The sequence below is a fragment of the Zootermopsis nevadensis genome, unplaced genomic scaffold (genome assembly GCF_977971745.1).
Source record: "Zootermopsis nevadensis isolate Lab colony 2312 unplaced genomic scaffold, Znev_1.0 Znev_ptg000023l, whole genome shotgun sequence".
Lineage (NCBI taxonomy): Eukaryota > Metazoa > Arthropoda > Insecta > Blattodea > Termopsidae > Zootermopsis > Zootermopsis nevadensis.
This window is the reverse complement of record NW_028259155.1, coordinates 7,127,790-7,155,472: the sequence shown is the minus strand read 5'-3', so window position 1 is coordinate 7,155,472 and position 27,683 is coordinate 7,127,790. Positions and strand designations below refer to the sequence as shown.

Here is a 27,683-nt window from a genome sequence, read left to right as displayed (position 1 = left end):
GCTGAAATGACTGCTAGGGATAGAAATCCCAGCAAAACGCATTGAACCCTTTCAGGCGAGAGCCGGTGAACCTGTGTGAGCGGCTCATGAGCCACTATGCAGCTCTCCCCGCTAGTAGCGGCTTATGGCGGGGAGAGTCTTGCCTGCTTTGACATGGAACCCTTTCACACGAGGCTCACTGAGCTGCAGATCAAGGCAGTCTTGCCAACGCATTTATACGGGAGAGGCATTTGTGGGGAAAGAAACTCCAGTAAGTTGTTTGTAATGGGCACTATTTATTAATCATTTACAATATTTATGCTATAAAATATTATTATTACTTCTCTACGAACAAAACAAAGGAACTTGCATTTGTAGGAAAAGAGGTGGTTAGAGCAAAAATTTTAATTTCAAACACCTACGGAACAAGTCAGCGATTTTAAATACTAAGGCTACTTAATTAGCACAGATAGGTCCAAAGATTTATATCATAAATTAAACAAATTTCGACATTTATGTGGCACCATTAGAAGAACTTTATTAGGCAAAGTCAGTACTGAAACCTTCCTTAAATTTCACAATATAATGGCAGTTCCTTCTCAACTTTATGGCGCAGAATGCTGGACCCTAACCAAACTACAAAAGCAATGAACAGAAGTAGCAGAGATGAAATTTCTAAGACCAATTGCAGGGTATAAAAGAACAGATCATATAAGAAATGACGATATTAGATGCGAACTAGGAAATTTTAACTTGCTGGATAAAATATGTGAACATCAAAGGAATTGGCTAATGCATATAGAGAGAATGGAAGCCAACAGAATTCCACAAAAAATAAATAAATACAAACAAGGCAAAGGCCACCCACAAAAACGTTGGAATGACTAATTTTTACTGCAGAGTACTGTATCCTATTTACTCAGAACAGAAAATTCCTTGGAGACGGAACAGTCTATAATAGGCTAAACCATGGAGGTGGTGGTGATGATGATTTGATGAATGCTGCTAATACAATGAAAATGTGTTGTTGGAGGGACTGATTGAAGTTGGTAACTCTAGCAGAGGGTCATGTGAGCCGAACTCTGAATTGCTTATAGCCTCTGCATGAGCTGCATACCGGCTCAGTTGAGCGGCTCACGTGTGAAAGCAGTCTAAGGGTCATTTAAGTATGCAAACGTCCCCACCCGTCAAAATTTATTTGCCTTCCACAAGGTGGTGATACCTTCGGGAGGTATTAAAGTGCTCAAACTTAGAAACTCTAAATGCGAGTGGGTGTTCTCAACTTTTGATATCAGGAGGTAGCTAAGACTTGCTTCAAATTCAGATTTGTCGGATGCCCTTTTCAATAGATTTATGGCTATTGCTTCCAATTTGGAAGATCTCTCATTGACAGGATGTGATATATCTTTCGATTTTGAGCTGTGTAAGAAATATTACCCTGGTGACATGTTAGAATTTGGCTACACAATGGCATCAGAAAGAGTTCTGACATTCATTAATATATTACAACACATTGTGTCAAAAGCAGGGAAGATTAGAAAGTTGAAATTTTGGTATCATGGACATTGATGATGCAGCATTGTCACAACTTGCAGAAATACCAGAACTACATCTTCATTTTTGTGAACAGCTGAACAATGCAGGCATACTCAGAATCACAGAATACCAACCAAGTCTCACTGAATTAGATTTAAGTCACTGTCCTGGCATTGGTGATCCTCTGTAAATCTGCAGTTGCAATGACTTAATCTTGCTGAACTATCCTTACATGAGAGAACTTTGTGTCTTATAGCAGAGAACCTTCCTAGGCTTATATATCTTGACCTTTGAGACTGTTCTAATGCAGTGACAGACATGTCTATTCAGGCCATTTTCCGACACCAAGTGTGGCTTCGATCCCTCAAACTGACAATGTGTGAGACAGTAACTGATGCTGGACTCACAGGGATGGGGTTGAGAAGAAGAGGATCAGAACAAGCAGAAGAGTGGAAATGGAAAAAAGTTTATTGCAGATGTGTGAAGACCAGGACACAGAAGAAGTTGAAAATGGTGCTGGATTCTTGAGCCAAAAATCCAGGGTTTAAGACTGGTTGGACCCAATGTAGCATTTTGACATGCCTTCCTATTTTTCATTTCTGACCAACTCCGTGAAACAGAGTCTTTACTGTAAAACTTATTGTCACCCTGATAGTAAATTCCGTTTCTCACAGAACTCGAACATTCATTATTGTTTTCACAAGAGCCCATCACTGGACTGCGTCCGGAACCAGATGTTTCCAGTCCATACTTCAACACCCTTAATCCAACCTCAAACAAAGTTTTGTAAATGTTGTAAAATCAAGAACTTTCATCATGAATCATTAAGCTGTAAGCCCTCTCTATTGGTCATTATCTTTGCCATCAACCTATCACTAGAAAAACATTTATATTTCACTGACAAATTTTCATTTTCACTTAATAAATGCGGTTACTAGTGTCGCAATAAAGAACAGAATTTCTCTGGTGGAGGTGGAGGTACTAGATTCGTTCCTTTACACTAGATTTATTAAATTTATTCAAAGCAGGTTCCGCCTGTGTAGTCCGTGCAGGGACTGCAGGCATAATTTCAAATGTTCTGACCTTTCTAGAGACATGCCAGAGCAGTTGGTTGTATCCAGGTACTTCAGATTGCTACATCTCTGTCCAATTGCTGTAAGGCTTGCATCTGTCAGCTTGGAGCATCCCTGCAGAGGAGATCGTACCCATTATTTAGCACTTGCAACAGATAACAATCACACTGCTACGTATCAGTTATCCAGAGAAGTTTGAAGAAAATTGTAAACATATCATATGACAGTTGCTTGTGTACTATCCACGATAAATACAATGCCATCACTGAGCAGTAATGAAATGCAAAATTGTAATATTTCACAGAATAACAATCAATTACATATTGTCTTATGATAAACTCCTTCATTTGGAATTCAATGTCACTGGGGACTTCCCACATCACTTAATGGTAATTATTTTTAAATACTTTATTTTTGGCATATATATATATATGGATTTTATTTGGAAGATACTTTTATGGGGAGATTTGTAATGTATCACTGTGAAACTATTACAGTAAAACTTTAATTTGATAAGCCATTAATGATCTATCACAGATTCTACTCTTAAAATGTTTTATTTATTTTATTTATTATGATTGAAAATATTTCGCTTAGTTTCAGATCTGAAGGACTTCTCTATAAAACATATTTTATTAGGATAATTTGATAATCTAAAGTAATCATGAGGAACCACAGAAATACAATCCTGGGTTCTTGCTTATTAACTTTATCAGCATGTGTTATGTACCAAGTTAACTTGCTTGATATAAAGTGACATATACCCGCAATTCAAGATGTTTCAGTCTTGACAAATGCTTCACAGTTCAATAATGCCACTGTCTGTGATTTTGTTACAAACGTTCATTTTAAGGGTTTCAATGCTTGGGTTCCCTGAGGCCAGATCTGAGATTCCTGCATCTGTTACCTGTAAGCAGAATGTAAATTGTAAAAAGAAAAAATAGCATTGAAAATTTTGTAAATGATCCTCTTTAACAAGCCCCTTGTACTTCTGTACAATTTTATCAAAAGGGAAGGACTTGGTGTTTGAGACTAAATTGTAAGATATCGAGAAACCCAATTAGAATCAAGACATATTAAATTTCCTGATGAAATTAACTTGCCAGCAGAGACTCAGATTTAAATGTTGAAGTTCAAGAAAACTAAAGGTTGACATCTGTGATTCCCTGGCAGCCATACAAATCTAGTTCTTGCAAACCTGGGGGGAAAAATAAATAGATTACAATGAATCAGTTTATCTAATGATATCCTTAAATTATATGATCAAAGAAACGTCTGTGTTATTAACATATTCTGCATACCTTTCAATGTAACAACTGAGAAAATGAAGATTTCTGTATTCTGGGTTGTTGCGCTGTGTAGTCTGGTCGATGTTTACCAACGTTTCAGAGGTATACTGCCTCCGTCATCAGGGCAATGAATATGCCAATAGTGTGTGTGGGGCTAGGTTTATAGGTGCTGGAATGTGAATGGAGTAGCCTGCCCCGAGCCAATGGGAGCAGGCGTGGGAGTGGACCAATAGGAGCGCATGGGCGAGTGTGAGAGAAAGGAAAGAGGGGGGGGGGGGCTCGGGAAGTATGTCGGGTGGGACATCAGGAGTTCAGTTGAATGTGATTGGGGCCCTGAAGAGGGCCATGATAGTGGTTTGTTGGTTCTGGTGGTGCACTCTGGAGATGACAAGGTTCTGATATGCCTGTGTTTGTTATGGCATAGCAGGCCTTATTGAGTATCAAAAGGTTCTTTAGGTTGTGACAGATAGCTATGAAAGAAGGATCACCAATGTGTGAACACTTCTTCTTCATCTTCTATGGCTCTCTGGTCCATATTTGGTCCATGGCCTCCTCAATTCTCCTCTTCCATTCAGTCCTATCCTCCGCTCGGATGTTAGGTCCATCTGTCAGAGGCTTTGATTGAGGTTTCAAAACATCTTCCTTTTTATGGTGCAAGGTTGTTAGCCTTGCAACCAACCCCCAACCTGGAGGACCAGGGTACCTGTCTTAGTCTGACCTCTCCCCCTCAACCAATCTGGCTAGGGAGGCCCTACCAGTAGCCATGCTACCGCCAGCATAGCTCTTGGGGTCACTGAGGTACTCAAGCCCCACCACCATGACAAGGTGCAGGTACCATTAAGTGAGGTGTGAACACTCACTTAAATCTAATTCAGTGAGACTCAGTTGGTATTCTGTGATTCTGAGTATGCCTGCATTGTTCAGTCGTTCGCAAGACTGAAGATGTAGTGTTTCACGATGTAGTTCTGGTACTCCTGCAAGTTGTGAAAATGCTGCAACTTCAATGTCCATGATACCAAAATTTCAACTTTCTAATCTTCCCTGCTTGTGACACAATGTGTTGTAATATATTAATGAATGTCAGAATACTTTCTGATGCCATTATGTAGCCAGATTTTAACATGTCTTCCTCATCTTCTTATAGCGTTATAACCCTGTGTATGTCTTAGCTTGTTCGATGATTTTTTTCCATTCTGTCCTATCATTCACAATTCTTCTCCATCCCCTTACTCCCATCGTCCTCACATCCTCCACCACGTCGTCTATCCATCGTTTCCGTGGTCTCCCTCTCATCCTTCTTCCTATCGGTCTCCATTCCATCACTCTTCTAGTTACCGTTTCCTTCCATTCTTGCAACATGGCCAAGCCAGGCTAACCTTTTGCTTTTGATCAGCCTCACAATACCTGCTCCCTGTATGATACAATCTAGTTCATGATTCATCCTAATTCTCCAGGACCATAGATTTTCCATAATATTTTGTGTTCAAATATTCCAAGTTGTTGCTCATCAAAGCTAGATAATGTCCAGGCTTCACATCCATATGTGACTACTGGTCTTATCAGAACTTTATAGATTCTCAGTTTAAATTGCCTCCCCAGTATTTTAGACTTCATTAAGTTCTGATAGGCATAATAACATCTATTACCATTCACACTACGTGCTTTAATTTCATTAGTTACTGAATTTATAGTATTAATCTGTGAACCCAGGTAATTAAAATTCTGCACATGTTCAAAATTATAATGTCCTATTCTCAATTTATTTGTGACATTTCTTGCTGCTCTTGTAACTTTCATATATTTTGTTTTCGATTCATTTATTTTTAGCCCCCTTAATTGCGTTTCTTCTATCAATTTTAGTACTGTTTCTTCCAGTGCAGCTTTATTTCTGCTAATAATAGCTATATCGTCTGCATACACACTCACTTGTATTGATTTTATGCCTATATATCCTGAGATCTCAAGTTTCCGAGTAGATGCTTCGAGCGTCAGGTTAAAAAGCATTGTTGAGAGAGCATCTCCTTGTCTAACTCCCATTAACTGACATTAAATGGTTAGCTCACCATCTACTCTTACTACTGCCTTGGAGTCTTTCAACGTTGCTCTAATGAGCCTGACGTATTTAGATGGTATCCCTAATAGGAGAATATAATTTAACATTTGAGACTATCAAATGCTTGTCTGAAGTCAACATATAAATGATTTAAGTCAATGTTATATTCATAGGCTTTCTCCTGAATCTGTCTCAATACAAATATCTGGTCTATCGTTGATCCATTTGCTCTAAAGCCACACTGATACTCTCCTAACATCTCTTCTACATACACAACCAATCTATTATATAGAATACTTGACAAGATTTTATATATTATATTCAGAAGTGTAATTCCTCTATAATTGGTACACTCCATTTTATCTCCTTTTTTATGTATAGATTGTATTACTCCTAGGGTCCATTCTTCTGGAATCTTTTCTTCTTTCCAGATTAACAATATCAGATTATGTATTCTCTCCCATAACTTGACTCCCCCTTTTTGAGTAGTTCAGCAGTAACCCCATCACTTCCGGGTGCTTTACCATTTTTCAGACATTTGATTACTTTTTGTACTTCTTTGAACGTAGGATCTTCAATGTAATTATCCACAGTATAATATGTCAGCTGCTCTGTCTCAATTACATTTCCGGTCAGGATACAACTAAAATACTCTTTTCATCTATTAACAATATCACGGTTCTCTGTCAATAAATTTCCTTGACTATCTTTACATGCTACAGCTTTAGGTCTGTATTCTTGTGTTACTTCTTTAAGCTCCTTATGAAATTTTCTACTTTCATTTCTACGATGGTGTTTTATCATACTGTCGATCTTTCTTCCTAACGCTTCTCTTTTCTTCTTTCTACATTGTCTGGTGGCCAATATCAGTTCTTCATTATAAAGATTTCTATTAGCTCTCGTATTTCGTTGAACACATTTCATTCTAGCTTGCTTCTTCTGTTCCACGACCGATCTACATTCATCATCATACCAATCTTCATTTCTTGATCTTCTTGTCTCTCCAACAGTTATATGTGCTGTATTTAAAATGGCATTCTTTATGCAGTTCCATTCATCTTCAATATTAGGCCCTTTTTCTATCTTTTGTAATTCTAAGTTCAAATTATATTGATACTCCTGTACTGTGCCACTATCTTCTAATTTCTCTACATTCCATCTTTTAATTCTTTCCATTTTCCCTTTCATAACCATACATATTTTTTGCTTCAAAAAAACCCAACTAAATAATGGTCCAAATCAGAATTTGCCCCTCGGAATGTGCGCACATTTTCCACATCTGTCACCCATCTCCTAGATACCATTATATGATCTATTTGATTAAAATTATTTGTTGCAGGTATTTTCCAAGTACCCTTATGAATATCTTTCGTTGGGAAGTACGTGCTCATGACCCTTAAATTATTTGCAGCTGTAAATTGTGCTACCAGTAGGCCATTATTATTGGTTTCTTCATGTAGACTATTCCTTCCAAATAGTTTGACATAGACATCTTCTTTCCCAAGCTTCACATTATAATCACCAAGTACTATTATCATGTCATGTTTCGAAATTTTATCACATACAGACTGCAATTCATCATAAAAAACATCTACTGCCACCTCTTCTGTCCCCTCGATTGGTGCACAGACATTAACAAGGGTTTTATTAAGGAATTTCCCTTTTACTCTAAGTGTATATATTCTTTCACTTACTGGCATAAAGGCCAGCACAGCCTTACGCATTTGTCTGGTAACGATAAATCCTACTCCACATTCTCCTTGTCTATCGTGTTTCCCAGAATAATATATGGAGAATTTTGCCTTATTAATTATTCCCTTACTTTTCTATCTAATTTATTGTATAGCGACAATTTCCATTCTATATTTTATTATTTCATCAGCTATACCATTCATCGCTCCCACTTGTAACAGAGTGCACACATTCCACGTTCCAATATTTAGTATCATATTTTTATTCTTGTTCCTTGCTAATGTTCGTCTTCGTGAGGACAGTCCGGTTTCATTCATTAAATTATTATAAACTTTATTCTTTTTTACAAGGCTGGGTTGTTAGCCCTGCGCTCAACCCCCAACCTGGAGGACCAGGGACTCTTCTGTCTGGGTTACCATACCATAGCCAGAAAGACTCAGTTTTGAGGCGCTGGGTACTCGCCCTCATCCCCCCTCCTTGAGGGTAGGATTTGATGGTTGTGCTGAAAAATTATCAGCTTGAGCACTTTTCTAGATTTATTGAGGTAGTCAGTCCAGCACTGGCATCCTCCTAGAAGCTCACCAACCATCCATTCACCCTCCTCCTTTATCCGGGCTTGGGACCGGCACTGTGATATATCAAGATACATCACAGAGGCGGAGTTGATTTTAACATGTCACCAGGGTAAAACTTCTTATACAGTTCAAAATCGAAAGAGATCTAACATCCTGTCAATGACAGATCTGACAAATATGTATTTGAAGCATGACTTAGCTCCCTAAGTTTGAAAATAGTGTTACTAAGCAGAATAACATCAGATTTCTGCTCCAGAACCCTTTCTGACTTTAAAAGTTCAGGAACACCCACTCACATTGAGAGTTTCTAAATGTGAGCACTTTAACTAAATATCTACAAAGGTCTTTTGTGATATATCACAACTATTTATGGAAAGAGACTGCATTTGTGGACAGAATCTATCCCAAAATTTGGTTAACATTCCTCCTAGTTCTACTTCTTTGAACACAAAATTCAGAAATGTTCCAAGACTATTTTCAAAGACTTGTAGTGATCTAGTGAAGTCATCTTGCAATATTACTACTTTATTGCTATGCAGTTTGAGGTCTTTTGACAAATGGCACACTTGAGAGGCTCTAATTCTGTCTGACAAAGGCAGGATGTATATTATAATCTGGAATATGAAAACAATTTAGAATAGAACAAGGCAGCGAAAAAAATTTGTTTTAGTAGAATGTTTTTAAGAGGTGGCCACATAAGCTTCAACTTTGTAAAAACGAAAAATTAAAGCACACGTCACAATAAACTATTCTAGATCATACACTACATAATCTTAAGCATAACCGATTCTATTTCAATTCTGTTCTATAAATCAAGCCTATAAAACTGCACAGAAACTATAAATGAATAAGCAAATAACTATCAATTTAAAATAATCATGTAAGTATGAAGGAGTCAAAGTTGTTTCTTCGGCAGAATCAAATTAAGCAGATTTAGCACATAAGAACCAAACTCTAATATGGATAAACATGTAATTTATTTTAAACAAGCTTCCTCCTCCTCATATCTTCCACAATTTTCAGTTCAATTTCTGGACATCCAGTCCTATTATACAGTGTTATATTATTGCCATTTAACATTTAAATTCACTGCCCCACTCCTAGAGAAACATAAAATAAGAATTTCACAATATGACGCAATTACACTATCTTATGAATGACTGTCAAGTAAAATGCGTATACCAATATATAAACTTAAAACGAAAATTATTAAAATGCAACACTAATATTAGATTCAACAAAATATGCCTAAAAAATAAAATAACACCAAATTATGCAAAAATTAAAATCCATGGAAATAACCCAAATATATCTTTAATAAAATACAAAGCTGAAACACTATACATAAAATCAGAAATTAAACAACTATATAAAAAGAAACACCAATTGAATATACTAGCATACCAAAAACACCTTGAAGTTACTAACATATGGAAAGAATTTTGGGATATCATAGAAAGCAAAATAATATATAAATTACAAATTGAACTTACTAAATTATACCAAAAACAAAACAATAAACTTCAAAAACTTAAAGCCAAAATACAAATAAATAATAATAATGATAATAACTACCAACCAGAAGTACTACCGTATCCTTTCTCTTGCCGCATTAAAAATCTTACAAACACCCAATACACCACGAATACACATTACTCAGCAAAGGATTAAAATACAATCTTCACCACAAACAAAAAACATGGATCGAAAACTTGGCATTAGAAGCTGAAACCGCTGTTAACCTAATACCTATACATAAACAAGATCACCTACGTCACCTAATAGCAAACAACATCGAACACTTAATAAAACAAAATAAACTTAATACACAATATAACAAAATACACATGAATGAATGGAAAACAATAAAAAATATAAAACAAAAATTACAACAAAACGAACTAACAATCACACAAGCAGACAAAGGAAAAACTATTATTATACTTTCTACGGAACAATACCAACAATATATATCACAATTCATCAACAAAAATTCTTTTACAAATTTAACACAGAACCCTACACCACAATATCCAAAGGAAATCCAAAAAATAACCCAAAAATGTAAAAACATTTTTAACCCCCCAAAAACTCAATATTATAATTACAGCGCGACTTCACCCACAATTACAGGACTCATAAAATTACACAAAAATCCCTATTCTATTAGACCATTAATAAACTGGACATCAGCTCCGGCATACAAAATTTCATTAAAAACAGCCACTCTCTTAAAAGAATACTGCAATTTACCAAATACATTCAACATAAAAAAATCTATAAATTTAATTAACGAACTTAATGAAATCAATCTCAATAGAAAGTTACATATGTGTTCATTCGATATTACAAACATGTACACTAATATCCCTACAGATATATTACAAGATATCATCCACAATATACTAAATAAACAAAACCTCGATACACAAATAATAAACGAAATTAAAATAATAACAAATCTTATTATTAATCAAAATTATTTTCAATTTAATGACAAATACTGGCAACAAAATACTGGACTACCTATGGGTGCCCCCACGTCAAGCATATTATCTGAAATATTCCTCCAATACTTAGAACATAATAATATATTAAAACCATATCCAATACTATAGCAGATACGTAGATGACATATTAATAATTTACAATACGGAAAAGACAAATATTCAACAAGTACTTAACGAATTTAACAACATAAATCAAAAAATTCAATTTACAATAGAACTTGAACAAAACAATACAATAAACTACCTAGATTTAACTATAATAAGAAAAACAAAAAGATTTGAATTCAAAATTTATAGAAAACCAACTACAACAAGCACCATAATACATGCCTCTTCTTGCCACCCCTTCGAACATAAACAAATGTCCATCAATTACTTACTAAACAGAAAAAATCTATATCCAATATCTACAAAAAACAAACAAATAGAATTAAACATCATCCAACAAATTCTCAATGAAAACGGATATAATAATCACAAAATAAATATAAAACCTAATAAAACAACAAAACCTAACGAAAATGAAAACATACAAGATAAATGGGCCACTTTTACATACATAGGTAAAGAAACCAAATTCATAACAAAACTATTTAAAGAAAACAAAATAAAAATCGCTTTCAAAACAAAAAACACAATAAAAAACCTCCTCAAACAAAAACCACCAATAAACATAAACAATCAATATAACTTACCAGGTATATACAAATTAAAATGTAAAGACTGTCCATTAACATATATAGGACAAACTGGCCGCACTTTCACACATAGATACAAAGAGCACATTGCAGCCATAAGACACAATAAAGACAGTTCTGCATACGCAAAACATATTCTAAATACAGGACATGCATATAATACAATAAATGAAACAATGGACATATTAAAAATAGTACAAAACAAAAAACATAGGAATACAATAGAAAAATATTACATACAACAAACATATAAACAAAACATTTGTCTAAATGACAATAACATATTCCTTAATAACCCCATCTTCAATGCACTACAGATCATTAACCCCAACCCCGACAGCCACCTTTCACTTACTCCTTCCACAAGCAACCACAGTCAGTATTGACCCACACCTATAAGATGACAGTCGTACTTCTGGACATATCGGAACAATCAATCCTACATCTAGGGTATGTTTATTTTAGATTTACTTTTATTTTATTTTATATTATTTTTATTTTTATATTTATATTTATTTTTATTTATATCTTACTGCTACTTTTGTCCATAATTTATATATTTTGCATTTTATTCTCTAAATTCTTTTATAAATTCTTTCAAATTCTTTAGTGTTTCTTTCAATCTTCTACTTACAGACCGATATGTACATCAGATAAAATTAAGAAAAGACAACACCTCACCCAAAATTGAAAAACAAATGGCATAAAACATCACCAAATGGAATAATATTTGAGTTTTAAGTTCGTAAATCTTATACACCTGAAGATGGTTTTATAAAAACTGAAACATGTTGTGTAAAGGATGTTTCAAAATGTAAATCGATCAATCAATATGGAACATCAATATATTTTATTATCTTAATTATAAGAAATTTTAAATATTGTGATAAGACGGATGAAAATAAATAATTTCACTGAAGTCAGCTCCTGAATATTACTCCTCTGAGCTTTTATCCTCGTTATTGCTGTGAACTTATTTTCACGGCAAAACTTTTACCCAGCAGCCCATGACACCTCACCATTATATGCAGTTCACAATTATAGTGAATGAGACATACCTCATATGAGGCGAGAAGTCAGGAGAGCCTCAATACTTGGAGTCCAGCAGTTCTTCTATCAGTGGTATCTGTCTCACTTGACGAGATGCCAGAGACTGTACTAGCATGATTTCACCTTTCAAAAATTCCTTTACGAACATACTTCTTTACACTTACAACTGTGTACTGTTGGAAGTGTAACAAAAAACTGTGTTTTGTAAAGTGTTTTCAGCCTTCGGAGTTCCTGCAGTTACATGTCCTGACCCAGTGTCACATTCACTGTAAATCTTAGCTGAGGACTCTCTGCTGTACTGGTAAATGTGTTTACCACATTCTTCATTTCAGGGTGATCAGGTGCCATGCCAAAGAGTAGAGGACCAAACTGGACTGGCATCAACTTCCGCATGTGGTAGAGTCTGCAAGACAAGATGACAAATCAGCATTCCTACACCCTATAAAGCAATAATATGAAAGATTAACAGCCTAATCAACTAATGTTTACTTAAGTCCATTCAGTTCCTATGGTTATATGTAAAGCTCTAATGACTAAATACACAAAATATCAGAACATGCAAGTTAAAGGCATTCATAAGAACCATGCTAGAGCAGGGGCCAGGTATAGGAATCCTAAGTCTTAACTTTTTAGTCTTCTATGGAGCATATTATACATGTGTATAATCTAGAAATTGTTTTCCTCTTCTTTAAAACAATTAAAAATTTTGGCATGTATGGCTTATTCTACTGCCTGCACAAACATACAGGTCATTGCAGAACCTCCTATGAAATTTCCATACCGAGCAGTAATTTTGGAAAAGGGGTGCTGTAACTCAGAAAGGCAAATTGTCGAAGGCAATCTGCCGAGTGAGGAGGCTTGCGTGCTCAAATGACCCTTAGGGCTATGCCGGCCTGAGCTTTGGCTCATGGTAGGGTCACCCAAGCCGGACAGGTCTAAGGAGATGCGCTAGACTAAGAGTGATACCCTGGTCCTCCAGGTTGGGGGTTGGGTGTAGGGCTAACAACCTTTCACCTTTAAAAAAATATGTGTTACGAAAAAATCAACCAAGCCTCGGATCAGGACGGACTCTTTGGCACGACCACGGCAATTGAAAAAGGACATGAGATTTGGTACTTGGAACATTAGGAGCCTCTATAGGGCTGGAGCACTGAAATCAGTGTGTAGGGAATTAGGAAATTATAAGTTAGACTTAGTGGCAGTGCAGGAAGTGCGATGGGAGGGGGAGGGCACGATCCCAGTGGACAATTTTACATTTTTCTATGGAAAGGGGAATGACAATCATCAGCTAGGGACGGGTTTTTTTGTTCATAGCAGAATTAGGGCAGCAGTTAAGAGAGTAGAATTTATTAGTGACAAGTTGTCTTACGTAATTTTGGAAGGACGTTGGTGCGACATCATTGTCCTTAATATTCATGCCCCAACTGAAGACAAAAGCGATGATATCAAGGATAGCTTTTATGAAGAATTGGAATCAGTATTTGATACATTTGGCAAGTATCACATGAAAATTCTGCTAGGAGATTTCAATGCAAAAATTGGGAGGGAGGACATCTTCAAACCCACAATAGGCAGCGAGAGTCTCCATGCACTTAGTAATGATAACGGTGTTAGAGCAGTAACCTTTGCTACGTCAAAAGATTTAATTGTAAAAAGTACAAAATTTCCACACCGTGATGTTCATAAATACACTTGGACTTCCCCAGATGGCAGAACACACAATCAAATAGATCATGTTTTAGTAGATAAGAGAAGGCAGACAAATGTAATTGATGTGAGATCATTCAGAGGAGCAGATTGCGACACTGATCATTATCTGGTGGTAGCAAAAGTGAGGGAGCGGCTTTCAGTAAGTAGACGAACTAAACAAAATTTTGACACAGAAAGATTTGATTTGAAAAAATTAAGTGAGGGAGAGGCAAAGGAACAATATCAAGTTGAAATTTCGAATAGGTTTCAAATTTTAGAGACAAATGAGGATAATGAAAGTGTGGACATCAACAGGGAGTGGGAAAATGTCAAAAACTGCATCAAAATTTCAGCAAAAGAGAAACTAGGATACTACAGGAGAAAGCAAAATAAACCGTGGTTTGATGAAGAATGTTCAAAATTAATAGATCGAAGGAAGCAAACAAAATTTCAATGGTTGCAGAACCCAAACAAAACAAATGCGGATAATCTATGTAACGTGAGACGTGAGGCTAGTAGAACCTTTAGGACTAAGAAAAGGAAATACCTGAAGGGAAAAATTGCTGAACTTGAGACAAATAATAAGGAAGAAAACATCAGAGACCTGTACAGAGGCATTAATAACTTTAAGAAAGGATATCAACCCCAGACCAATTTGGTAAAGGATGATAGTGGCAATTTGCTTGCAGATCCAATAAAAATTGTGAATAGGTGGAAAAATTTCTTTAGCGAGCTCTTAAATGTTCATGATACTGGTGATATTAGACAGATTAAAATGCATACAGCTGAGCTGTTGGTGCCAGAACCTAACTTAGATGAAGTGGAACTAGCCATTGGGAAGTTGAAAAGTTATAAATCTCCAGGAATTGATCAGATTCCGGCCGAATTAATTAAACCTGGTGGCAAAGGGTTGCATATGAGGATCCATAAGCTTATTCAGTTAATTTGGGATAAGGAAGAGATGCCACAACAATGGAAGGAATCCATAATTATTCCTATTCATAAGAAGGGGGAAGAGACTGAGTGTGGTAATTACCGAGGAATATCGCTGCTATCAACCTCCTACAAAATTCTATCCAACATTCTTTTGGCAAGATTAACCCCATATGCGAATGAAATTATTGGGGATCATCAGTGTGGGTTCAGACGAAACAGATCAACGATTGATCAGATCTTTTGCATTCGTCAGATACTAGAGAAAAAATGGGAGTTCGGTGGGACCATACATCAGCTATTTATAGATTTCAAAAAAGCCTATGACTCTGTGAAGAGAGAAGTGCTATATAATATTCTTATTGAATTTGGTATACCAAAGAAGCTAGTGGGTCTAATAAAAATGTGCTTAAATGAAACCTGTAGCAAAATTCGAGTAGGTAAATATGTATCTGAGACATTCCTCATCAAGAACGGTCTAAAACAAGGAGATGCTTTGTTTCCCTTGCTCTTTAACTTTGCGCTAGAATACGCCATCAGGAAGGTCCAAGGTAGGCAGGAGGGTTTGCAATTGAATGGGACACATCAGCTATTGGCATATGCTGATGATGTTAATTTATTGGGGGACGATATAAATACAATAAAGAGGAACGCAGAAGTTTTACTAGAGGCTGGTAGACAAGTGGGGCTGGAAGTAAATTCAGAAAAAACTAAGTACATGTTAGTATCTCGTCATCAGAAGACAGGCGGGCAAAATTATCTTAGGGTGGCTAATAAATCCTTTGAAAGGGTTACAAAGTTCAAATATTTGGGAACAACAATAACAAATCAAAATGATACTTGTGAGGAAGTTAGGAGGAGACTAAATTCCGGAAATGCTTCCTACTTCTCAGTCCAAAATATTTTGTCTTCCCGTCTGATTTGTAAGAACCTGAAAATTAAAGTATACAGAACAATAATCTTGCCTGTTGTTTTGTATGGGTGCGAAACATGGTCTCTCACTCAGAGGGAGGAACACAGATTGCAGGTGTTTGAGAATCGGGTGTTGAGGAGGATATTTGGGCCTAAGAGGGAAGACGATGGGGCGTGGAGGAAACTGCACAATGATGAGCTTAAAAATCTGTACTGCTCCCCCAGTATTGTGAAGGTGATTAAGTCGAGAAGAGTGAGATGGGCGGGACATGTAGCGCGCATGGATGGGACAAGAGGTGTGCACCGGGTACTGGTTGGGAAACCTGAAGGGAAGAGACCGCTGGGGAGACCTAGACGTAGATGGGAGGATAATCTCAGGTGGGATCTATGGGAGATAGGAGTTGAAGGAAACTGGATTTTGTTGGCCCAGGACAGGGTCCGGTGGAGGGCTTTGGTTAATTCGGTGATGAACCTTCGGGGTCGGTAAGCCATCTAGTTAGTTAGTTAGTTAGTATGTTGCTGATGCAGTACTTTAACAGTTTATGAGGTATTTGAAGTTTATTACTTGTAGATCTGCATTTGCAGCCAGCATTTACAATTCTCATGGGTTCTAGTCTCTCTTCGAATTATATACTTTTTAAGATTATGTAACAGAATGTTTTTCTTTTTTTGTACTGTCGCCACCAAGTTCTGCACCTGGTGTCTCAATTATTGTTATTAACTGTCTACAGCATACATAAAATGTTTAATTAGTTCCAAGACAAACGTACAGTTCAAAGTACATTACTACCTCCTTCAAATGGGCATTTGGGTTATGGAAGTTATTTGTACTCCCACAGCTAAGATACTTCCAAAATACATGCCTATATATGCAGCAACAAGCAATGCGATAAATACTTGTCAAGAAATTCACATCAAATCAAAACTCACGTTACTTTAAATTTTGGGGCAATTATCAGAAAAAACAACCTACCATCCCTTCAAAACACAATGTTTTATACCAATCAATACTTAGAATCGAGTTCTGACTTGCTGGCGACATCTGTCGGATATAGAGAATACTTCGTTACTACAACTCGACTCACAATCGATACCTGTATCGATTGCGGACAAGTATTGCACAACTACCAATCGTCAAATTTTGAAACGTCAACATAACGGTTTGCAACATTTTTCGAAGTAAACGGTGAAAAAAAAGAATACGATAAAAAAACTAATACAATACTTTTATTTTCCGTCGTTTCACAAGCTTATTGTTAAAATCACATAAAATTTCACATAAAATTGTTTCATTTTTAAAATTGACGACATGTTTCGATATACAATTCTATCATCGTCAGGTCTATCAAAATTAAAATTAAAATCTGGTGTATCTGTTGCTCTGCTTATATTGATTTTGTTTTTACCCGTTTTTGATTTTATTACATCTCCAGGCTTCTTCCATTTAATTTTGGAGACTGCGCCTGGGTGCCTATATCTGTAAAATCAATTTTAATTTTCATATCGTGATTCTGGCTACCGACATAGGAAATGGAATAATTTTACTCTAATTTTATATTTATTTTAAGGAATTACTCAAATATATCGTATTACAAGCAAAAGAAATGCAATCACAAAATATAAAGTATTATAACATACCGGGTTGTGTGTGATGTGCGTGTCCGTTGTTATTGAATGGCAGACAGCAACTGAGTTGTGAGTATCGTGTGTGGCTATATATAGGTGAAAGTTGTTTAGGGGGTTGGGTCAATGGACTGTAGAATGTTAAATATCGGATTGTTCGTGTAAATGTTGCTGTCGTTTAATGCAAGGTTTTGTTTATGTGTTCTTTGTATATGATATTTCTCTATGGTGTCTCTATGTCGTTTGTTTTGTATTATTTTTTTTTTTTATAATGTCCATTGTATGTTCTATTTTGTTGTATGAATGTCCTGTGTTTAATATATGCTTTGCATATGCTGAATGGTCTTTATTATGTTTTATTGCTGTAATATGCTCTTTATATCTTTGATTAAAGGTGCGTCCAGTTTGGCCTATATAGGTTAACGGGCAATCATTGCATTTTAACCTATATATGCCTGGTTTTTCGTATTGATTTGTTGTGTCTATTTGTGGTTTTTGTTTCAAGATGTTTTTTATAGTGTTTTTTGTTCTAAATGCTATTTTTATGTTATTTGTTTTAAATGTTTTTGTTATATATTTGGTTTCTTTTCCTATATATGTGAATGTGGCCCATTTGTTTTGTTTATTTTCGTTTCCGTCTTCATTTATGTTGTTTATATTGTTTATTTTATTTTTGGGTTTTAATTCATAATTATTATATCCGTTTTCTATTAGAATTTGTTTTATTGTGTTACATTCAATTTGTTTGTTTACTGTGGTTATGGGATATGTATTTTTTCTGTTTATTAAGTAGTTAATAGCCATCTGTTTATGTTCATTCGGATGGCATGAAGAGGCATGAATTATGGTGCTTGTATTTGTGGGCTTTCTGTATATTTTGAATTCGAAGTTATTTTCGTTTCGTATTATAGTTAGATCTAAATAATTTAATTTGTTATTTTGTTCTTTTTCTAAAGTGAATTGTATATTTTGATTTATGTTGTTAAATTCATTTAAAACATTTTTTATATCTGTATTTTTTCCATCAAAAATCATGAGTATATCGTCAACATATCTACTATAGTATTTAATTTGATATTTATTTAATATATTTACTATGTAATCATGTTCGAGATATTGTAAGAATATTTCAGATAATATGCTCGAGGTGGGAGCTCCCATAGGTAATCCTGTTTCTTGTTTCCAATATTCATTGTTGAATTGGAAATAATTTTGGTTAATAATAATGTTAGTTATATTTGTAATTTCATTTATTAGATCTGTATTTATATTCTGTCTATTTAGAATATCTCTTAAAATATCTCGTAGCATGCTTGTTGGAATATTTGTATACATATTATTGATGTCAAAAGAACAAATTTGTATATTTTTATTATTATGAAAATTTAATTGTTGGATTTCATTTATTAATTTTATAGAATTTGTTATATTAAAGGTATTTGGTAAATTACAATATTCTTTTAAAATGTTTTGTATTTTTATTGCTATTTTATATGCAGGGGCTGATGTCCAATTTATTAATGGTCTGATAGAATATGGGTTCTTATGTAGTTTAATTTGTCCTGTGATGATTGGTGCGGTGGCGCTATGATTATAGTATTGTGTTTTGGGATGGTTAAAAATGTTATTACACTTTTGGGTTATTTTTTGTATTTCTTTTTGATATTTTAGTGTTGGGTTTTGTGTTAGTTGTGTGAATTCATTTTTGTTTATAAATTGAGTAATGTATTTTTGGTATTGCTCTATAGAGAGTATTATGATGGTTTTTCCTTTATCTGCTTGCGTAATTGTTAGTTTATTTTGTTGTAATTTTTGTTTGATATTTTTTATTAATTTCCATTCATTAATATGTGTTTTATTATATTTATCGTTCTTTTTGTTTTGTTTGATTAGGTGTTCAATTTTGTCAGCTATTAAGTGTCGTATATGATCTTGTTTTTGTATAGGAATTAGATTTATTGCAGTTTCTGCTTCCAGTGCTAGGTTTGTGATCCATGTTTTATGTTTTTGATGTAAATTGTATTTTAAGCCTTTGTTTAGTAAATTATATTCATTTGGTGTGAATTGAATATTTGTTAAGTTTTTTACGCGACATGCGAAATGGTGTGATGGTTCATTTTGTTTGTATTCGTTATTATCTTCGTTTCGTGTTTTTTTTATTAATGTTTTTATTTTATTATTTTGTTTCTGATATATTTTAGTCAATTCGGTTTTTAATTTTTGTATTATTTCATTTTCTATGTCCAACCATACATCCTTCCATATGTTTGCAACTTCTAAATGTTTTTTATAGGTTAATATGTTTAACTGATATTTCTTTTTGTATAATTGTTTAATTTCTGCTTTTATATATAATGTTTCTGCCTTTGTATATTAGGATTATTTCCTTGTATTTTTATTTTTACATATTTCGGTGTTATTCTCTCCTTTAAACATAATTTGTTAAACCTAATATTAGCATTGCACTTCAATACCTTACGTTTTAAATTTAACAATTGATATATGCAATTTATTTGACAATTGTACAGCTTATATCTTAATTGCATCCTGCTTGTGTTCCTCAATACAATACTTTTATTTTCCGTCGTTTCACAAGCTTATTGTTAAAATCACATAAAATTTCACATAAAATTGTTACATTTTTAAAATTGACGACATGTTTCGATATACAATTCTATCATCGTCAGGTCTATCAAAATTAAAATTAAAATCTGGTGTATCTGTTGCTCTGCTTATATTGATTTTGTTTTTACCCGTTTTTGATTTTATTACATCTCCAGGCTTCTTCCATTTAATTTTGGAGACTGCGCCTGGGTGCCTATATCTGTAAAATCAATTTTAATTTTCATATCGTGATTCTGGCTACCGACATAGGAAATGGAATAATTTTACTCTAATTTTATATTTATTTTAAGGAATTACTCAAATATATCGTATTACAAGCAAAAGAAATGCAATCACAAAATATAAAGTATTATAACATTATATTATAAATTAAAATTGATTTTACAGATATAGGCACCCAGGCGCAGTCTCCAAAATTAAATGGAAGAAGCCTGGAGATGTAATAAAATCAAAAACGGGTAAAAACAAAATCAATATAAGCAGAGCAACAGATACACCAGATTTTAATTTTAATTTTGATAGACCTGACGATGATAGAATTGTATATCGAAACATGTCGTCAATTTTAAAAATGTAACAATTTTATGTGAAATTTTATGTGATTTTAACAATAAGCTTGTGAAACGACGGAAAATAAAAGTATTGTATTGAGGAACACAAGCAGGATGCAATTAAGATATAAGCTGTACAATTGTCAAATAAATTGCATATATCAATTGTTAAATTTAAAACGTAAGGTATTGAAGTGCAATGCTAATATTAGGTTTAACAAATTATGTTTAAAGGAGAGAATAACACCGAAATATGTAAAAATAAAAATACAAGGAAATAATCCTAATATACAAAGGCAGAAACATTATATATAAAAGCAGAAATTAAACAATTATACAAAAAGAAATATCAGTTAAACATATTAACCTATAAAAAACATTTAGAAGTTGCAAACATATGGAAGGATGTATGGTTGGACATAGAAAATGAAATAATACAAAAATTAAAAACCGAATTGACTAAAATATATCAGAAACAAAATAATAAAATAAAAACATTAATAAAAAAAACACGAAACGAAGATAATAACGAATACAAACAAAATGAACCATCACACCATTTCGCATGTCGCGTAAAAAACTTAACAAATATTCAATTCACACCAAATGAATATAATTTACTAAAAAAAGGCTTAAAATACAATTTACATCAAAAACATAAAACATGGATCACAAACCTAGCACTGGAAGCAGAAACTGCAATAAATCTAATTCCTATACAAAAACAAGATCATATACGACACATAATAGCTGACAAAATTGAACACCTAATCAAACAAAACAAAAAGAACGATAAATATAATAAAACACATATTAATGAATGGAAATTAATAAAAAATATCAAACAAAAATTACAACAAAATAAACTAACAATTACGCAAGCAGATAAAGGAAAAACCATCATAATACTCTCTATAGAGCAATACCAAAAATACATTACTCAATTTATAAACAAAAATGAATTCACACAACTAACACAAAACCCAACACTAAAATATCAAAAAGAAATACAAAAAATAACCCAAAAGTGTAATAACATTTTTAACCATCCCAAAACACAATACTATAATCATAGCGCCACCGCACCAATCATCACAGGACAAATTAAACTACATAAGAACCCATATTCTATCAGACCATTAATAAATTGGACATCAGCCCCTGCATATAAAATAGCAATAAAAATACAAAACATTTTAAAAGAATATTGTAATTTACCAAATACCTTTAATATAACAAATTCTATAAAATTAATAAATGAAATCCAACAATTAAATTTTCATAATAATAAAAATATACAAATTTGTTCTTTTGACATCAATAATATGTATACAAATATTCCAACAAGCATGCTACGAGATATTGTAAGAGATATTCTAAATAGACAGAATATAAATACAGATCTAATAAATGAAATTACAAATATAACTAACATTATTATTAACCAAAATTATTTCCAATTCAACAATGAATATTGGAAACAAGAAACAGGATTACCTATGGGAGCTCCCACCTCGAGCATATTATCTGAAATATTCTTACAATATCTCGAACATGATTACATAGTAAATATATTAAATAAATATCAAATTAAATACTATAGTAGATATGTTGACGATATACTCATGATTTTTGATGGAAAAAATACAGATATAAAAAATGTTTTAAATGAATTTAACAACATAAATCAAAATATACAATTCACTTTAGAAAAAGAACAAAATAACAAATTAAATTATTTAGATCTAACTATAATACGAAACGAAAATAACTTCGAATTCAAAATATACAGAAAGCCCACAAATACAAGCACCATAATTCATGCCTCTTCATGCCATCCGAATGAACATAAACAGATGGCTATTAACTACTTAATAAACAGAAAAAATACATATCCCATAACCACAGTAAACAAACAAATTGAATGTAACACAATAAAACAAATTCTAATAGAAAACGGATATAATAATTATGAATTAAAACCCAAAAATAAAATAAACAATATAAACAACATAAATGAAGACGGAAACGAAAATAAACAAAACAAATGGGCCACATTCACATATATAGGAAAAGAAACCAAATATATAACAAAAACATTTAAAACAAATAACATAAAAATAGCATTTAGAACAAAAAACACTATAAAAAACATCTTGAAACAAAAACCACAAATAGACACAACAAATCAATACGAAAAACCAGGCATATATAGGTTAAAATGCAATGATTGCCCGTTAACCTATATAGGCCAAACTGGACGCACCTTTAATCAAAGATATAAAGAGCATATTACAGCAATAAAACATAATAAAGACCATTCAGCATATGCAAAGCATATATTAAACACAGGACATTCATACAACAAAATAGAACATACAATGGACATTATAAAAAAAAAAATAATACAAAACAAACGACATAGAGACACCATAGAGAAATATCATATACAAAGAACACATAAACAAAACCTTGCATTAAACGACAGCAACATTTACACGAACAATCCGATATTTAACATTCTACAGTCCATTGACCCAACCCCCTAAACAACTTTCACCTATATATAGCCACACACGATACTCACAACTCAGTTGCTGTCTGCCATTCAATAACAACGGACACGCACATCACACACAACCCGGTATGTTATAATACTTTATATTTTGTGATTGCATTTCTTTTGCTTGTAATACGATATATTTGAGTAATTCCTTAAAATAAATATAAAATTAGAGTAAAATTATTCCATTTCCTATGTCGGTAGCCAGAATCACGATATGAAAATTAAAATTGATTTTACAGATATAGGCACCCAGGCGCAGTCTCCAAAATTAAATGGAAGAAGCCTGGAGATGTAATAAAATCAAAAACGGGTAAAAACAAAATCAATATAAGCAGAGCAACAGATACACCAGATTTTAATTTTAATTTTGATAGACCTGACGATGATAGAATTGTATATCGAAACATGTCGTCAATTTTAAAAATGTAACAATTTTATGTGAAATTTTATGTGATTTTAACAATAAGCTTGTGAAACGACGGAAAATAAAAGTATTGTATTGAGGAACACAAGCAGGATGCAATTAAGATATAAAAAAACTAAGTTCCTCACAAGAAGAACAGAGCTCATTTCAATATGTGCAGCATAAAATTCAACTGGCGAAGAAACTGAAAATTAATGAGCTGCATAATTTGTGCTCTTCAATCAGATAGTATAAGAATGATACACCAAGCAGGATGAGTTGGGCAGGAAATACAGAACACACAGGAGAGATTATATTTGCAATGGAGAGGGAAGAATAATTGTGAGATGTAGCACAGACGAGAGGGAAACATTAAAACACATCTTGTATGTGATGTATGGTTACGGACTGGACTGTTTGAGATTAACTGCTAATTTAATAACGTTATGAACCATAAAATGTAGGAGGAGAGTTTTGTGACTTTGTCAGTTTGACAGCCAGACAGTGACTGATTCGCCTGTCATAACCTATCTTTCAAGTATCATCGTAAAAACAATGAATTGGATCAGAACATGGAGTGCCCCTTCAACCGTGGGGATGAGCGTGGCCAATTCTGGAACAACAAACCTGTCTCGGACTGGGACAGGGAAGATCTTTACGATGGGTACAACCAAAATGTAGAAGATTGGGACAAAGCCCCAGAAAACTGGGACGATGACAGTCTCAAGAACTGGGATAAAGACCACATGGAGGACAGACTCTCAGGTATGTGACCAAACCTGTTATCATTTTGTGTTGCTTGCTATTAACAAGGGGGATATTTGGCTCATAAAAGACAGGCAATACTAAGTTTGATACAGGACAATTTTGCTCCTGATGCGAAGAGAACGAATGCAAATGGTACATATCTTAGTTAATAGTCAGTCAGAAGCTCATACAATGTAGCATAGAATATTCACATTCCTGCTTTAAGTTCATGAACATGCTATGTCTTGCATGGTAAATTTTAGAATGCTTACTTTTGACATAGTATCAACAAAATGTGAATGTGTGGATGAATGGAGTAATGTTTTCATATTTGTTAATTTTAATTTCTAATGCATTAGTTTATTACCAGAATAATGGTTAATTGCAAATGTCTGTAAAGAAACTGCTAAGGAAAATATTGTTGCTAGGAACTACGAATGAAGATTTCAGCTGACAATTATTACTCGTATAGCACAAAATTTCTCTGGTTATGTGCATCTCATGTTACTTTTAGGATAATAAAAGGAAGGAAGGTGGCATTTCAATAATATTGATGCACAAGGCATGCATGTACTGTGTTTGAAAGAATAATTATTGTAATTGGCCACTTCAGTGACGTGGGGGAGGTGGCATGGAAATATTACGATGGATTTTAGGGAAATATGTTGTGAACCGCTGAGGTGACTGGAAGTTGCTTCCCATTAGCAGGCATTATTATTACTATGTAAGACTTGAGGTTCTCACAGCAGTGAGTATGAAGATTTCCGTCTTCTGGATTGCGCTGTGTAGTCTGGTTGATGTTAACCAACGTTTCAGAGGTCATACTGCCTCCGTCATCATGGCGATGAATGTGCCAATCGAGCAGAAAGTTCCAGGTTTATAGGGACCGGACAGTAACCGGAATAGCTTGATCCTAGCCAATGAGAGCAAATCTGGAGTGCATGAGGACCAATAGGAGAGCTTTGGCCAGGTCTAGCGGTCTACATTCATAGCCCTGATGATGGAGGCAGCATGGACCTCTGAAACTTCGGTGGAAATCTACCAGACCACACGGCGCAACAACCCAGGAGACAGCAATCTTCAGACTCACTGCTGTGAAAACCTCAAATCCTACATAATTAATAGTTTCTTTGCTTAAGTGTATCTCATTACTGATTTCTGTCTTTAGCCCAATATGATACAAATTTCTGTATGTAACTAGAATTTAAGCAGAGAGTAAATAAACACAAAACATTTTTATAACGATTTACATTGCATTTCCTTGTGTCAGTTTAAATGTATTCCACCAACAGGCTTAAATTCCCATTGTACGTCCATGGAGTGGCAAAGCGTGGCCTTTTGATAAGTGTCAGCCATATTGTAGTGTTTCTACTTATTTTTGTACAGAGTATACCTGTATTAGATGCAAGTGAATAGTAGGCAGTTATTATGGATCACCCGGTGCTTTGTTTCCATGCGAAATAAAGTTAGTTTCCTGGCTCGCCTACCCAATGGCGGCTCGTGAGTCTGAGGAGTGGTAGTTCTGCGCAAGGGGGAAACTCAGAATTGCTTTTCAACACATGACAATATAAATAAATGAAAAGTAAATTTACATCGACAATGTTTTAGTTATTTCTAAGTCCGGAAGAGGGCGGCCATGATTTTTTACATCACTTTTTTCACTCAAAGAATTTGCAAAAAGTAATGTCATGTATATATCATATACTTCCTTTGCTCATTGTCATTATCAGAACAAAAAATAGTCAGCACACAGGATTACTGAACACTCATTAACAATAACCACGAAACAGATTGCAATACAGAAGCCAGGCTAAAACACGTGGTAACGGGCAAGCATGTTTACTATGAGCCGGATGCAGCAACTGCAGCCCCGATGCGCGCTGTACCAGTGAACGGCCCCTCACTCCACCTCACACTGCTCTCTCAACTTTTGACCGGCCAGCCGCGCTGAAATCCTTGCAGCAGATGATAGCCCCGTTCTGCTTCACACTCCTCGCACGCGGACTTACTGTCAGTTCAGCCGATTGGTTGATAATTACAACGTAAGGGGCAATATTAGAATAATGATATAGAGGAAATAAAGTGTTACGAATTATATAAACACAAAAAATATTTTTTTCAAGTTTTGAAAAATTATAGGGGGGTTCTGTAACTCTGCAGCTCTTATGGATGGGCCGCCACTGCCTACACAGTAATACTTAATACTTTCCTTACATGCATTTGTCATTTCCCTGACTTTTCCTACTAACCGTGAGAATCTACCTGTATCTTTGAAGTCCCACCCGTGGCTCAGTTCATGAAAAAGGTAAAGACGGTGGAGTTATTCATGTACTTTATTGGTGGCTAAGGTATGAGGACATATCCATGTGCTTTAAGTAATCACCCTATGATCAGATATGACAAAATGGAGCTGTAGTTCCATACATTCTTACTATTGGCACTACATGGGGTGAGTGATTACCTTCAAGCCCTCAAACTCAACCAAGACACTTGTTGGAAACAAAACACACTTATGTACTTCACATATTCCTAGCATGTATCATCTGAAGTTTCCTGGACAAGGTTAGTATATTATCCTTTTGATAACAAATAGTGATTAGAATATAAAATAAGCAAACAAACAACTATTAACACTATAAAAAAGACACTATTGCCATACACGTTTCAACCTCAAGAGGTCATCATCAGTGGCATCAGGGAAATAAATTCATTTAATCAAATGATATAAACTATATTTAGAAAATAAATAATGAATAGCCTTTTCTTTGTTACACACAACTCAAGTCCTATATTCTGTATTCCCTGACATCCTCAAATTTCCAGATGACGCTCTTTTATCATTTGCACATCTTCTAGCCCCCTGAGTACATGCTTGTGTGTGTACTTTCCTTTCCCACTACTTTTCAGTTCATTGTAAATTACCAGCGACCTGTTTTCTTTCTTACTAAGTCCCATATTGTCTCTCTCAATAAGCGCACAAATTTTGCTTACACAAAATGTTTTTTACAAATCTAATCCAACACTAAAAGAAACTTTTAACCTTTACCATTTGGGAATAAGATATTTAAACCTCCCATTCTACATGACTGCAGGACAAGCATTGACTCTTCTTCTGCTTCTCCTTAAAGTGCCTATCCTTTCCAGATGTTGGCGATCAGCAGAGCAATTTGAACTTTACT

The 27,683-nt window shown here is 34.3% G+C and overlaps 1 protein-coding gene and 2 long non-coding RNA genes across 3 annotated transcripts; 1 reads left to right on the top strand and 2 right to left on the bottom strand.

Annotated features, from left to right (window-relative positions):
• Positions 1-255: 255 nt before the first annotated feature.
• Positions 256-8,291, bottom strand: LOC110836116 (uncharacterized). Its single transcript, XR_015536696.1, has 4 exons — positions 3,890-8,291; positions 3,692-3,786; positions 3,353-3,495; positions 256-2,702 (listed from the first exon to the last, which is right to left on the bottom strand). It is a non-coding gene; the product is annotated as an uncharacterized LOC110836116 (long non-coding RNA).
• Positions 8,292-10,807: 2,516 nt separating this feature from the next.
• On the top strand, positions 10,808-11,842 carry LOC147872885 (uncharacterized; the record flags this gene model as incomplete). The annotated part of the gene is made up of 1 exon (XM_087354395.1): positions 10,808-11,842. A coding segment is annotated over one exon (984 nt), but the record flags the coding sequence as incomplete, so codon positions are not given.
• A 5,354-nt stretch (positions 11,843-17,196) lies between these two features.
• LOC147872884 (uncharacterized) lies at positions 17,197-18,915 on the bottom strand. Its single transcript, XR_015536697.1, has 2 exons — positions 17,628-18,915; positions 17,197-17,466 (listed from the first exon to the last, which is right to left on the bottom strand). It is a non-coding gene; the product is annotated as an uncharacterized LOC147872884 (long non-coding RNA).
• Between the last annotated feature and the right edge of the window lie 8,768 nt (positions 18,916-27,683).